Source organism: Tupaia chinensis, unplaced genomic scaffold (genome assembly GCF_000334495.1).
Source record: "Tupaia chinensis unplaced genomic scaffold, TupChi_1.0 Scaffold148698_1, whole genome shotgun sequence".
NCBI classification, from domain to species: domain Eukaryota; kingdom Metazoa; phylum Chordata; class Mammalia; order Scandentia; family Tupaiidae; genus Tupaia; species Tupaia belangeri.
This window is the reverse complement of record NW_006208547.1, coordinates 1594081-1610307: the sequence shown is the minus strand read 5'-3', so window position 1 is coordinate 1610307 and position 16227 is coordinate 1594081. Positions and strand designations below refer to the sequence as shown.

Below are 16227 nucleotides of genomic sequence, written 5' to 3'. Positions count from 1 at the left end.
AGCAGGATGATTCCCTATGGGGAAGGTTTTTCTCATTTTCCTTTCTCTCTCTCTCTCTCTTCAACAAGTGTTTGCATCCTCTAGCAAATTTATAAAACGAAGTATGGGTGAAATTTTGGTTGCATTTTGAGGGATAGAGAGGATATACCCTGAGCTCTTCCCTGCCTCATCCCTGCACTACCTACCCTCTAGCATATTTAAAAAACAAAAATTATGGGTGGAATTTTAGTTGTATTTTGAGGGATAGAGAGTATATACCTCAAACTCTTTTTCCCAGGGAGGGGAAAAGTATGTGTGAGGCGGGACAAGGGGCAGAGGGTGGATCCTGCTCTCACAGACCTTTCTGTTTCTTGTTCTTCATGCTCCTGATACCCTAGGCCTTCCTCGAGGCCCCTGCACACCCTGCACCACTCCATTTTCTTCGGCAGGCCCTTGTTCTCTCCTTAGCCAAATTTCATTTTCCTTAGTGAAGATGATTGTACCCACCAGCACAAAGAAAAACAGTCTTTGCTGAACAGATTTTGACATTTGGCATATGGTAGGTGAGTACCTAATAAATGCAGATTATTTAAAGAAGATGAGAATTCAGAAGTGATTCATACAGACCACAGCTGTTCCTGTCAGGTGGCCTACAGAGATGCTGCAAGTGTTCTGAATGGTTCTGGGTGACAGAAGCACAGGTTCTCGCTGCACAGATCTTTTGCTGTATCCTGCATTTCAGTATTCTGCCGAAGCTGGCGTTGTAGTGGTAGGAGGAGAGAGGTGGTGGGGGAGAGCACAGAGTCTTACAGAGTTTATTATATAATTTAGGAACCCAATGAGGTGCTTAAGCAGGTGGGCTCCCCCGCTGATCTGTATCTCTCTGCTCTCATTTGTCCCTTGGATGAGAAATTGCTCTCTCCCTTGGATCACAGGCCACTAGCCATTCAGATACCTGAAGTGTGACGGGCACGCGCCTCACCCAGGGCTTTTCACCTGCTGTTCCCATGCTTTCAATCTTTTTCCCATGGGTCTGCATGTGACCTGCTTCCTTCCTGCTCTACAGTCCTGGGTCAAAAGTCGTGTTCTTTATGTTCCGAGAGGATACTTACCTGGCTACCATGTTGAGGAGATTCTCCTCCCATTCACAAATTGGAGCCCCTCCCCCTTTCTTCTGTTTTATCTTTTTTCTGTAGCACTTACTACTAGCTATCATAGTAAACATTGTTCCTTTTTATCTTTTTTGTCCTCTCTTGTCCTTCTCCCATGCACTAGAATGAAAGGCCACAGGGCAGGGATTTTCGTTCGTTCCCTCATGCATCCTGGCACCTAATTCAGTGCCTGGTATGTAGTGCGGTTCAGTAGTGTCTACTGAATGAATGAAGGAATGGCGGTGTGATCAGTTTCTTACATGTAGAGAACTGGTTGGAGTTGGGAGGTTTCTTAAAAAAGGACATAGACAGATTCTTCTTGTAATTGTATGGGAGTGAGGAAGCAAGATGCTGGTTGCTTTGATTAAGGTGTTGTTGGTGATGTTGGCAAGATGTGGATGGAAGGTATTGCCAGTCTTCTGCTTTGTTCTTAAGGCATCCATGTGCCTTTGAGTGGGCGTGGAAAAGAAATGGCTGCCTTCTAGATTTAAGGGTCTGTATTCTGAGATGGTGTCTAATTTAAGGCTGTCTGAGGGGTGCTGGTGCTAACTTGAATGTGCTTTGAGGGTTTATTTGGCCTCCCTCATATGATAGGAGAGAGGAAGCTACTAGAAACTCAGATCAGCCTCCACCACTTCTTTCCCAAAGTGTACAAAAAAACAAAGGGAGGTTTGCTTGAAACTAAAACTTTTTTTTTTTTGTTACCTAGGAGTATTAATGCAAAAATGCCGTTTTAAGAACTTGAAACAGCTTGGAAAGTACTATATTGCTGCATCCTATGTAAAATATCTAGAGTCTGCAGGTGCAAGAGTTGTACCAGTAAGGTATGGTTCAGCGTGTTTTGCATTACATATAAAGATTGCTGTGTTTTATCTCTACAATTAATGCTTTCTCTTCTGTGATTGCATCGTTTAAACATAATCACATTGCACTTGATTTTCGCTACAAACCTAATACTTAGAGTTTCGTAGTAAATCAAAGCCATGTGTATCTGTAATGTCGGTAGTGGTGTATCGTATATAGCATTGAGAACTAAATGATGGTTTTCTTTACCCCAGAGAAGGTAGTCCTCACAGACACCGTGGAAGTACTAGAGTGAAAGAAGCTACAGTGTCAGCAGCTTTATCCTATCATATTATGATAAAAGAACACATAGGGAGTAAAGGAGGTTTTTAGAAAATGACTTTTATGATACCTTCACACACTAACAGTTTGTAAATGACTAACACAGCAGTATTGCTATGGTATAAATGGTAAGTGTTCCAGTTTTAAAGGAGCCGCATTATTTTTGGAATAAAATGACCCAATATGGGATAGAATGATTCATCTCATATTTTTATTTGGGATAAATGGTGTGTGTATTTATTTTATCTTGTCTGCTAAAATCAGCACATTTTAAGGCTCCCACTACCATCATCTAATCCTTCGTAAGTGATTTCACACACAAAGCACAACTATTAGGTCGTTGGAAAAGTCATGATGCATTTTTTTCTGTTTTTCTGTGCAAAAATGCATTTTGCCTTTTACAACAATCCAATATTTACTCTGTACAACTTGTTTTTATAAGTAACTCCTAATTAAAAACTTGTAACAAAGAAAAGTACTGTTCAAACACATTGATAATGAGTAAAATACACATTTTATAATTTATAGAGTTGTACTACAAAATTATCTTATGTTTGGATTAAGAATTTCTTCTTGTTTGGTCTTTTGCATTTAAATTAACCCCCTTATCCCAGGTGAACATTTCCTTTTAACATTAGCCTTTAATCTGTATTAGAGCAGATCTAATTTCACAAATGAAATCTTATTTGATTCCAGATAATATCACTTTTAGAGCTAAGAAGGAAGCTTCTGAGAGTCTTTAGAGTAACATTTGAAGCAAGCTGCTCTTTAGGGCTATTAGTGGAGATGGGACATTGGAGATGGAACATTGGACAACCCAGTCAGAGACTGTTGTAGCTGGCTAGGTGAAGGCTTGCTTTAGAGGAGTGGAGAAATAGATAAATGTTCTATAAACAAAATAAGACATGATGACTAATTAAATATGAGAGCATAAAAAGAAAGAAATAGATGAGAATGACAGAAGTTTTGAAATCGGGGAGGTTTTGAAACCAGATGATTTGAAGAATACAGATATTTATGACAGGTTAAGAATATGACTGCTGTAATCCAGGTTAATTGCCAGCTTGGGTTCGCAGAGTTTATTACACGGTATATTGCTTGGAATTGGAATCATGTGATCTGGCAGTAACCATGTAATACCTGGCAACTAAATTCTCAGACTAGCCTGCAAAGGCTTTCCTGATGGAGAGTGAGACAAATGAATGAGACCGAAAACATTGGGTCTATTTTTGAAATTTGGATGCTGAGACCAACTTCTGTGGTTTGGGAAAGAAAAAGCGGAGATAGGAGACCAAGGGAAAATTCTGAAATAGATAAGGCAGTTTGTCTTTGTCTTTGGTCTCCTCCTACCTTCTTTTTTTTTTTTGAGAGATTTTTTTCACTATAGGGCACGTGTGCTCTCGCCAGACAGACAGAGAGAGATATAGAGACAGAAAGCGAGAAATCACCCCCCGGGGGGATGGTCACGCCGCAATCCCTTCTCCTCCATTCTCCCCTTGGGATCTTGGGCATGCATGTACACGCGCCCGCGCCCAGCGTGAGTTTTAATCCATCCGGTCCGGGACGTGAACCACAGTCGACTATGTGGTAGTCCAGCAACATAGCCATTACGCTAACTGCTGGTTCCCATCCTACCTTCTTTTTTCTGATACCTTTTCTCTTAGATGCTGGGTGCTCTCAGGTTATCATAAATTCTGTGAGACTAGTGGAAAACAGAGTGTCCTGCCTCCTGAGAGGTAGCAGGTGGCAGCCCAGCAACTGCTATTGGATTAAAAATGTGTTTAGTTCGTATAGCATTTTAAAACATTTAGACATACTTACAAATCAGAAGACTTCATAAACGGCTGAGTTCCTGGCTTCCTTTGAAGACAGTTATCTAGACTAGACTTTACATGGGATGGGGCAGGTGCAGTCCATCAGCAGCACTGCCTTTCCATGCTGCTGAAGCTAAGTGTCATTTGACATCATTACCAGCCTTCAGCCATTTCCTTCTAGGTAAGGAGAAAGTGAAAGGGCTTTTATTTTAAGAAATACCTGAGCGGCCAGCAGGTGGCATCGTGGTTAAAGGTGCTGGACTCCCACATGGCCGACCGTGGTTCAAGTCCTGGACTTGGGACTTTCTCACTTTACCTCTCTCTGTCTGTCTCTCTAATGTATTTAGAATTGATGAAATGGGACTGGCCCTATGGCCTAGTCATTAAGGAAGCTGGATCCCTCATGGCTGACTGCAGTTTGAATTCCAGCACTCACAGCTTGAAAAGCATAGTATGTTCCAAACTTGGACAGGGTGGAGAAATGGAGTAGGAACTGGGCGTGACCATGCCCAATTGGGGGGCACATCCTCCCTGTCTATCTTTCTGTCTCTCTCTTGGGAGTGCCTGCATCTTCTCACCATCAGTCAATCAATTAAAAAAAAAAAAAACTGATGAAATGACTCAAACTAGCCTGCCTAGCTCAGCTGGCAGCAGTCCTTGGAGCTCAGCTGAGTGACCTAGATTCAGTCTGGTCCCTAATGGTGGTAGTTGGAACATTCTGGGTTCTGACTGGTTGGTTCCTCTTTAGTTGGCACAACCTGGGGTGAGATTGGACTGGGATAATACGAAAAACCTCGGGGTCATGTAACACCTTCCTATCACTTCCCAAAGGAGGGCTGCCTGCACTTAAGACAATGGCAAGCACTATTCCCGTGACACTCACTGCTTTGTGGCTCTTCGCAGGGTGATTTGCTATGACCTTCTGGGCAGACTTGGACTTGTAAAGCTTATTTTGCTTAGCGGAGAGCCCAGAGGGGTTTCCTGGCAAGGCTCAGCCAAGTTCTGGACATCACAGGTGTCTACTTAATAATAGGAGAGGTGTTCAAACTCCCCCTAAAACTTTTTGTTTTTGCTTTAGAGGGCTCATGCACTCGCCAGAGAGAGAGAGAGAGAAAATGGAGAAAGTACTCTGCCCAGCCCATGGGGAATGGTCACACCACGATCTTATCCCCTTCATGTCTCCTTTTGGTATTTTGGGCACACATGCACACATGTCTGGCGTGTTTCTCAAGCCAACAGGTCTGGGACTCAAACCATAGTCAGCCATGTGGGATCTACCTGCCTTACCCAACAGGATCTGGCCCCTTCCCCTAAAACTTTTCTATGGGGCCGCAATGGACCGTAGTTGACATCTGATCATAAATCTATTTCCTTAGGGGGCAGGGTGTGAGATCAAAGACTATTAACTGAGGAGAGTTCTTACAATGATCTCAGAAACATGCATTCTTCCCTTGCTCTTGCACATTATTAAACTTTTGGAAAAGCAGTCATTTTACTGTGATTTAATTAAAGATTGTTGCAAATTCTCATAGATGATTCCATTAGTTTTCTCTGGAGATAGGGGTTAAAATCACCAGTGGTGGGACCAGCAGTTAGCGTAATGGCTATGTCACTGGACTCCCACGTAGTCGACTGCGGTTCGTGTCCTGGACCCAGTGGCTTAAAACTCACGCCGGGCGCATGTGCGTGCGTGCCTAAGATCCCGAGAGGAGAATGGAGGAGAAGGGACTGCGGCGTGACCATCCCCCCTGGGGGGTGATTTCTCGCTTTCTGTCTCTATATCTCTCTCTGCCTGTCTGGCGAGTGCACGTGCCCTATAGCAAAAACCTCTCCAAAAAAAAAAATCACCAGTGGTGATTGTTAGAGGTGATTGTAACATGGTGATTGTTGGGAGACTGATGGGTATTTGATCAAGAATACTTTACAACAGATAATTACCTGACAGTTAGGCCAGTCTACAGTGATCTGTCTGTAGTCTGTCACTAGATCTGAACTGTTCTGACTTTTGAATAGACAATAGTCCCCACACCATTGCATCTAGTTGGTGGGAGAGGAATGAAACAGGGACTTGACATTTATTTGTATTGTTTTTATCTGTGGGAGCTGCCAGTAGTTAGGATAAGCATGATAATTAAGTTCTTCATTTAATTTTTACATGAAACTATGACTAGACTTAGACTTCTTTTATAGTTCTTAGCTAGCAGTGAAATTATTGGTGCCCAAATCTTATGGTCTTTCATGTTTCACATATGAAATTTACTTCACAATATTAAATTACATAAGACCACAGAAAAAACATGTTCATTTGTCTGATTACCAAAACACAGATAAAATTATGTGACTATCACGTAGATTGAAAAATGCCTCGAGGAAGTTAGAGGTAATATTAATTTGTTTTTAAGAATTATTTTTTATTGGCTTTTTAAAATTAGTGTGATGATTTTATTTAGAGGCTTACTTTTTCCCTTAGGTTTCAGAAATGGATGTTTTATAAACTGTTTTTATTGTTTTCAGGCTTGATCTTAAAAGAAGCGAATATGAAAAACTTTTCAAATCTATTAATGGGTAAGTGAGCATTTTGAGTTTGGTACAGTGTATGAATATTTACTTTTGTGTCTGTTTTTGCAAAAAAATACATATAAGTGTTATCTATGTTTCTGAGTATCTACCTCAGAGTGGCATAATATTGGTTTTCTGAGTTCTTTTTTAGGAAATATTTTGTTAGGAAATGCAAAAGTCCCACAAAGAGAAAGAGGCAGGTTAGGAGCTTATCTAATTATTACGTAGTAGTAGACTCAGATTTATTAATAATGTGTACATAAACATTTTTAATGCTTCACTGAAACTTTTAAAAATAACTTTGAGTAGCATGTAAATCTGAGACTTGGTTATTTTTCAGAGCCGATCTGAATAGATCTTGGTCAAAATTTTCTAAACTCTTGCTTTACAACAAAATATATTATTTTGGGGCTGGCAGGTGGTGTGGTGGTTAAGGACAGTGGACTCCCACATGGCCGACAACAGTTCGCGTTTCTTTCTCTCTCTCTCTCTCCCTCTCTCTCTCTCTCCCTCTCTCTCTCTCTCTCCCACCTCTCCCTGGTCAAATTAAAATAATGAAATAAAGTTAAATAAAATAATTATAAAAAAAAGAGATTAGTTCACAGAAAAATACTTTTAATCACATTTAAAAAGTTTCACATTGCTCATAATATAAGAAAGGAATGCTAATTGTAACAGTGAAAACTTTCAACCACCACTGGGCAAATATCAGAAAATTTTCTTATACTGTATGGGAGGGTGTGAGGAAACAGGCATTTTTATACTTTGTTAGTGGTAATGCAAATTATGTGGACTTTTTTTGGGGCAATTTTGCAATATCTGTTGAAATGAGAAATACATGTACTCTTTGATCCAGGAATTTGAGAAGTAATTTTATTTATTTATTTATTTAATTATTTCTAAAGATTTTTTTCTATTGGTTTGTTCACTTGCTGGAGGAAGACAGAGACAGAGAGAGAGGGAAAGTGAGAAATCATCTTTGGGGTGACTGGGAGGGTGGCCACGTCACAGTCTCTCTCCTCTAGTCTCTTCTTGGAATTTTGGGTATGCGTGCACACATGCCTAGTGAGTTTTTCAGGCCACTGTGTCCAGGTCTGGAACCATGCAGTCAATGTGGGATCCAGAGTCTTAACCACCATGCCACCTGCTGGCTCGAGAAGGAATTTTATTTAACAAATACATTTTTGCCAAATATGTGCACTATAGTATTGTTTGACAGCCCTCTCTTTCCCAATTGAGAAATCACATAGTAGTCTGTTAACCAGCTGCGAACTGGTTCAATAAAAAAGATTATGTACATTTAGTAGAATACTGTGCATGGGTTCTGCACAGTAGATTTCTTGGTGTGATCTATAGTGCTGCATTGGGTTACTAGTGTCATGTGGATGTTGTTATATTGTCATGTGAAAAAAGGCAGGCAGGCCATGGCATGTATGGTATTCTCTGTTTGCTTTTGTTTTTAAGGTAGATAGATACATAGCATATTTCCACCAAATCAACAAATTTTAAAGGTAGTCATTTCGTTGTCGTTGTTTTTAGAATTATTTTATTTCATTTATTCTCATCATTATTATTTGTTTTTAATTGGATCAGAGAGAGAGAGTGAAAGGGAGAGTGAGAAAGCAAGACTCCAGGTCCAGGACTTGAACCATGGTTGGCCATGTGGGAATCTAGCCCTTAACCACCACACCACCTGCCAGCCTCCAAAGAGGGACATTTCTACTTGAGAGTTGATGGGATGTCTTGTTTATTTATACTGTGAAGCTTTATTTAAAAAATTATTATAATTATTATTTTTACTTTTAAGAAACATGTTCATCTATTGCTTTTTGAAAAGAGCTATATTCAAAAGAAATTTGTCTTCAGTTCAGTTTGGTTCAGTAAATATTTACTGTAAAATCAATTCAATTAGTAAAACATTTGCACAATGCCCACTGTGTGCAAGGTTCTTTGAAATGGACAAAGATAAGTGGGCCCAAGGTAGAATGTAATTCAAGAATCTCAAAAGTACACTTTTGAATCACTTAAATCCATTCCTACCTTCTCCCCACCTGCATTTATCTTTGGAAAGGAATCCAAAAAAGTGATATTGGCAAGAATAAATATTTTTGGTAGCCAGCTTCTCTAGGTGTTCAGTGCGTCTTTGTGGAAACCAACAATGGTTCTTAAATTGACAAGAGAGCCTGTTCTGTGTCTTCTCCACCGATGCCCTGCACTGCTACCCATTCTCTCCCCTGGAGGCCCACCCTTTCCTTCCTAGCATACACATGGAAAGCTGGGCTCCAGCGTCGTGACACGGGGGCCGTGTTTTCTGCTTCTGAAAGACACCAGAAAATGAGCAGTATTTTAATGCTACTTCAAAAACACCTTTACTGAGTCCCTAGTATGCAGTGGACCTCTTAGTACAGTGTTTAGTGGGGGAAAAAACAGAGAGCCCTGCTTTAAAGGAATTTGGCATTTAGGAGAGACTGTCCAGTTTTTATTGTGTGAAAGAACTTCTGAGTTAGACGTACCAAATTGGTCAGAGGAAGCTTTTTAAATGCTGATTTAATGGAAAACAGTAACTGCTAATGAGTCTATATTAAGCTACTTTTAATTGCAGAGTTTTTTTTGTGGTTTGTGAGATGTTCTGTTGTACCAAACTTTAAATATTTTCTGTTAGACTGTGATCTTCCTAACAGCAAAAACTCTCATCTTTGTCTCTTCAGGCTAGTACCAAACCTGGTTCATAGATGAAGCAGAATATATTAAGTGAATATCAGTCTTAAATGTGATATTTCATATATCTCAAATTCTTATTTAAACATTTTTAAAGTTTTAATATGTTTAATCCAACTTTTATAATCTCTTGAATATCTTTAGTTATTCCAAGACCTATTTTAAAATTCTAAAATTAATTTTAAAAGTATAAAAATGTGGTAAATATTTTTCTATATTTTACCTTTATGAATTAATAACATAAAATCAAATGTTCTTAACTCCTCATTTTCTCTAGGCCTTTTTTAAAAAAAAAATTTACTTAATTTTATTTATTATCTTTTTTTTTTTTTTTTTTTTTAATTTGCTACAGGGCACATGCACTCACCAGAGGGAGAGAGACAGGGTGGGATGGGGCATGAGAAAGCAAATTGCCAGGTCCAGGACTCGAACCTTGGTCAGTATCCCAACCACCACACCAACTGCTGGCCCCTCTAGGCTTTTGTAGAATCGTAATTGTAATTGTTTTCAAAATTTCTTTTTTTAAAGGTTTTTGCCATGGGGCATGTGGGCTTGCTAGAGAGAGAGGGACAGAGAAAAGTGAGAAATCACTTCCCATGGCCATGCTGCAGTCCCTTCTCCTCTATTCTTCTCTCAGGATTTTGGGTATGTATGGACACGTGCCTAATGGGAGTTTCAAGCCACTGGGTCTGGGACTCAAACCAGACCGTGTAAGAGTCCAGCGCCCGAACCACCATGCCTCCTGCTGGCTCCTCAAAATTTTTTTTAGTACTGTGCTTATTTTTGAGGCGATCTCAGCGTGATAAACAAGAATTAAGTTCTTATAGAAGCTTAACTCTAGCCTAAATCTATTTTACGACCTGTTTGTTTTATGTAGTTAAAAAAAATTATTCATGAACGGTAACCTAGTCGTAATTATGGACCCATCATTGAGGCATTACTGGTCGGTTAATGTAAACCTAGCTACACCTAGAATTTTGTTTCTATTTGATTGCTAGCTCTATGTAGTCTCTTATTGTTCCCGTATTTATTTACTTTTAAGTATATATATTTAACCATTCAATTTCCACACTCTATTCATTCAGTAAATGTGTTTATTGACAAAGCTTTGGAAGACTATGCATTCAAGTCTTTGTTAACTATGGTAATTTCTGAATATCTAGGATTGTAAATATTTTATATTTTCTTTTTTGCTTTATATTTTTCTAATTTTCTTTAATGATACTGCTGCTTACAAGGAAAGTTGTTTTATAATAAAAAGATAGTTTCTTTTGTGCGTTTATGTGTATGGGGGGCAGGCAGAGGGAACTGCAAAATGGACCTCATTTGTTGTTGTTTCAGAATCCTTTTTCCTGGAGGAGGTGTTAACATCATGCACTCAGATTATGCCCACGTGGCCAAAATATTTTACAACCTAGCCATACAGGTATATATCAGATATTGCTTATTATTCCAGATGGGTTTTGTAAATGTCTTTGAGCTTCCTTTCCAGTGACCCTAATTTCATCACCTTTAACCTTTGAGGCAAATTTTCTCTCCTCAGCTACCCAGCCACCAGCTGTCGGTGTGCTTCGCCCAGTCTGGTGTTCCAGGGAACCTTAAGAATCAGTAATGTGAATGCCACGCTCATGGGGCTTAGTATTTCTCTGTTTTCTCTCTCTCTTATTTTTTTGTTATGTACTGGGAATTATTCCTGTGTTATTCTTATCTTCTTTTGAAATCTGCTCTTCTTCTCAATCCAGCCTTTCTTCAAATTTACCTTAGACTCCATCTTTACTTGCCATGCAGGGCTTCTGATGTCTTCTCATATTGGGGCTGCCTTTGCACTATAGTGCAGACCCTTACTACTTATCTCCTAATTCATCTTTTTGGCCTCATATCTTGCCAGTGTCCCCTTAAATATTTCCTTGAACAACTGCTTTTGGTATTTGAAACCTTCTCTTGGGACCAGTTGTTAGTGTAATGGCTATGTCACTGGACTCCCATGTAGTTGACCATGGTTCGCGTCCCAGACCTGGTGGCTTAAAACTCACACTGGGCGCATGTGCATGCATGCCCAAGATCCCAAGAGGAGAATGGAGCAGAAGAGATTGTGGCATGGCCATCCCCCCTGGGGGGTGAATTCTCACCTTCTATCTCTCTGTCTCTGTCTATTTGGTGAGCACACATGCCCTATAGCAAAAAACAAAACGAAACAAAAAAAACTCTAAAAAAACTTCTCTTAAAATCTTTTAATTGCTAGCCTTAATATCTTGTAGCCTTGGGACCAGCAGTTACGTAATGGCTATGTCGCTGGACTCCCATGTAGTCAACCGTGGTTTGTGTCCCGAACCCGGTGGCTTAAAAGTCATGCCAGGCACGTATGCGTGAGTGCCTAAGATTCTGAGAGGAGAATGGAGGAGAAGGGATTGCAGCGTGGCCATCCCCCCTGGGGGGGGGTGATTTCTCGCTTTCTGTCTCTCTGTCTCTCTCTGTCTGTCTGGCGAGTGCATGCGCCCTATAGCAGAAACTTCTCCAAAAAAAAAAAAAAATCTTGTAGCCTGTGATAGCCTTTGGTTCCAGATACATAGTGTGTCCACAGCTCACCTTTTCTAGCTTGTTTAGGAACTTTGTCTGAAGACCTGAAGACAGATTGAATAATAATTTACTTATGGATCCTGGAAAATTTCTCAGAAATCTGTATATAACTCAGGTGCCCACTGGTCACGAAAATCATATGTGTAGTTTTTGTTTTGAAAAGTTTGAATAAACATAAGTTTTCTCTCTCTCACTCTGCAAAGAGTTTTGATGATGGAGACTATTTTCCTGTGTGGGGCACCTGCCTTGGATTTGAAGAGCTTTCATTTCTCATTAGTGGAGAGTACTTACTAACTCCCACAGAAACTGAAGGAAAAGCAATGCCACTAAACTTCACTAAAGGTAAGACTAATGTTTTCAACACTTCAGAAAATGTTTACTGCGTAGGATTAGTAAGTAGTGAATATCAAAGTCAATAATATGCACAACATTAACTTTAACTTATTCACACAGGTTGAAAGTGTGAATGATTGCCTTTGTACTCATGAAGGTGACTGAAGGAGTTTTGAATTTTTTTAAGACAGTGTCTTGCCATTGCAATACTCCTGCTTCACTGCTAAATGCAACTATTGGCATATGCCAATAGGCTTGGCTCATTTTCTCTCTCTCTCTCTTTTTTTTTTTTTTTGGAGAGATTTTTGCTATAAGGCACATGTACTCACTGGAGAGGGAGCCAGAAAGCAAAAAAATCACCTCCCAGAGGAGATGGCCATGCCACAGTCCCTTCCCCTCCATTCTTTTCTCAGGAATTTGGGCGTGCACACACACACATGCCTGGTGTGAGTTTCAAGCTACCAGGCCCGGGACTCAAACCACCGTCAACCATGTGGAAGTTCAGTGACATAACCATTATGCCCTCTGCTGGTCTTGCTTGGCTCATTTTTAGAGAGGGTCTTGCTATGTTGCCTAGGCCAGGCTCAAGCTCATGGTTTTCCTGCTTGAGTCTCCCTGGGTTGCTGGATGACAGGTGATGTCTGTACTCTTGGCCTTAAGGTGGGATTGAGAATAGAACCTTGGCCTCCCATGTGGTTCCAGCTTGTGGAGCACAACATCTTGGCAGCATGCATTAACATGATTGGACAGAAATTTTTAATTTTCGTAACTTATTGCTTGTAGTAATTTCAAGACCTGTGTGTGATAAAAAACAGTTTTGAAATTGAGTGTGGTTTGAATCCTTTTTTTTTTTTTTAAGATAGAATTTTGCTATTGGTTGTGTGTACTTGCTGGAGAGACAGGGAGAGACAGAGACAGAAAGTGAGAAATCAGCCTCCCGGGAAGATGGCCACGCTGCAGTCCCTTCTCCTGCATTCTCCTCTTGGGCCTTGGGCACATACACATGCACCCAACATGAGTTTTAAGCCACTGGGTCCAGGACTTGAACCATGTTCAACTATGTGGGAGTCCAGTGATGTAACCATTATGCCATCTTTGTTTTTTCACTTTGGCCTTGGGGAAGCATTTAGCCTCTTGTATCTTCAATTTCCTCATTTGCAAAAGGCCTACTTATTAGAGGCTTTGGTGAGAGCTTTGGGGATGTTTTGTAGGTACTGTGCTAAGTATTTTGAATACAACTCTTGTTAATGTTAAGTACTATTTTTAGTGTCCACATTTGCCCCTTGTCTGTGTATTCCGTTTCAACCCTAACTAGGTATACTGTATTAATCCTGACACTAACCATCTAGTTAGCCCAGATGCTGCAAGTTAGAGGGTATGTTCCCCGGCAACCTGCCCATTTCAGATGCCATCTTGACCACTCACATTTCTTACCTACTCCTATAAATTTAAGGATTCAGAGGATCCCCGCATATTTGATAATTTACAAGAATGACTCACAGAACTGAGGAAAATGATACCTTTTCTCACCGACAAGGAATTCCAGGGAGCTTCAGTGTCCAGGGTATTTCTTGGAATTTAATTATGAAAGCATATGACTGAATCATTGGCCATGTGATTGGACTGTGTTCAGCCCCTCTCCCATCCCCAGAGGTGGGGCAAGCTCAAAGCCCCAGCCCTCTGATTATGTGATTAGATTTTATGGTGATTAACCCATATTATGAAATAATCCAAGGGCCTCTATCAGTCATCTTATTAGCATTATAAAGATAGTCTTATCACTGAAGAAAAGTAAGGATTTTAAAAGCTCTTTGTCAGGAACCTGGGACATAGACCAGACATTCCTTTTTTTTTTCTTTAAGTTTTTGCCATAGGGCATATGCACTCTCAGGAGAGAGACAAAGAGGGAAAGTGAGAAATCACACCCCAGAGGAGATGGCCATGCCACAAGCCCTTCTCCATTCTCACAGGATTTTGGGTGTATGCGTGTGCACGCACACACACACACATTCTCAACATGATTTTCAAGCTGCCAGATTGTTTTTTTTTGGAGAGATTTTCACTATAGGGTGTGTGAGCTCGCCAGACAGACAGACAGACAGAGAGACAGAAAGCGAAAAATCCCCCCCCCCCCCAGGGAGGATGGCCACTCCGCAATCCCTTCTCCTCCATTCTCCTCTCGGGATCTTGGGCACGCATGTACACGCGCCTGGCATGAGTTTTAAGCCACCGGGTCCGGGACGCGAACCGTGGTTGACCATGTGGGAGTCCAGCGACATAGCCATGACGCTAACTGCTGGTCCCAAGTTGCCAGGTTTGAACTGCCATGTGGAAGTTCAGTGACTTAGTCACTATACCACTGCTGGCCCCCAAAGCAGACATTCTTTATTAGACCAAATATATTGATATATAAGTAAGTAATGAGTCTTACAGGTTACTTGATCTTTGCCTCTTGAGAATTGAATACTCTCAACTTCCTGTTGGGTTTCTTAAGGATTTCTTGTTCATGGGCTTTCGGAAGGAACGTAGTGTCAAAAGAAAAATTTTTGATAGATCTGATTTAGGAAAGTTTAATCGAGCAAAGAAAGATTCAAGAATCAACCCCCAGAGCTAGTTCTGAGGAACTCAGAACAACATTTATGTGTTGGAAAAGGAAAGTGGCTTAGAGAAAACAAATGAGGGAAACAGCTAGGTTGATTAGTGTGGTGTTTGTCTAGTTAATCACATTTTAAACAGTGGTCCATATGTGACTGACTATAGCAGGGCTGCAGTGACTCAGCTATTTTTTTAAGGAAATGGACACATAATTAGATTTGTTTGTAAGGACTCAAATACATGAGTATGAAGGTCTTCTCAGGCCTGTGTAGTTTGGTTTAATAGTAGGTTGTATCATAGACTGTATAGAATGCTGTATACTTTTGAAAGCTCTTTTTCCCATTATCTCACTTAATCACTGCAAAAGCCCTTGGAAAGTATGTGTACTAGGTAAGACTACTTTGGTCGTGTGTGGCAAAAACCCAGTTTATACAAAGAAGTAATGTTTCAAGGTACTGGGGTTATCATGGAAGCCATTAGTAAGAAAGGGGCCTAGTTTAGACCAACTGGTATCAGAGCCTTGAACACATCAGAGTTTTTAGAAATGTCTTTGTTGGTATTTGAGTCTGTGTTTCTGAGTACAGAGCCTCCAGTGTTGCTTTTTGGGATCTCTTGACTGATTCGATTTAGTTTGGCTTGGGTAATGTTCTTTTCTTTATTGTTAGTATTTTTAAACCTTTAAGACCCAGATATCTTTTTTTTTTTTTTTTAATTTTTGAGAGTTTTTTTTCGCTATAGGGCGCGTGCGCTCGCCAGACAGACAGAGAGACAGAGAGACAGAAAGTGAGAAATCACAGGGGGGATGGTCACACCGCAATCCCTTCTCCTCCATTCTCCTCTTGGGATCTTGGGCACGCATGCACAGGCGCCCGGCATGAATTCTAAGCCACCGGGTCCAAGACGCGAACCGTGGTTGACTACGTGGGAGTCCAGTGACATAGCCATTATGCTAACTGCTGGTTCCCAAGACCCACATACCTTTGAAAGTACTTGGAAGCATTGGATCCTTTCCTGGAAAAACAAATATATACACTTGTGGAAACTTGACCTGTTTTGCAGAACTGAGTTTAGATTCTCTGCTTCCTCTATGGCTAACCTACTAAATCTCATATCAGAAGAATTATATTTAAATGTTAAAATTCTAGGGAAAAGATACTTAACCCTGGAGCATGTTTGAATGTATTGTGAAACACATATTTTCTTTGATTGGAATACTTGCGTGGAAATGATGTGTGTTACTTAGCTAGTCATCGTAACTATGTCTTAATGGCAAGTAAGTGACTTAGGTGGATTTTATTTTTTCTTGTGCTTAGGTTATTTCTTTTGTGCTTAAATTGTTACAGGGACACTGGAGAGCAAAATGTTCCAGAATTTTC

The 16227-nt window shown here is 40.4% G+C and overlaps 1 protein-coding gene across 1 annotated transcript in view; it reads left to right on the top strand.

Annotated features, from left to right (window-relative positions):
• The window catches only part of GGH (gamma-glutamyl hydrolase), a gene marked incomplete in the record, with an annotated part of 28178 nt that overhangs the window by 2419 nt on the left and 9532 nt on the right, over positions 1-16227 (top strand). Inside the window, 5 exon segments of the mRNA XM_027769136.1 lie at positions 1840-1954; positions 6584-6634; positions 10688-10772; positions 12127-12265; positions 16195-16226. Of these exon segments, the coding sequence (XP_027624937.1) occupies positions 1840-1954; positions 6584-6634; positions 10688-10772; positions 12127-12265; positions 16195-16226 (422 nt within the window).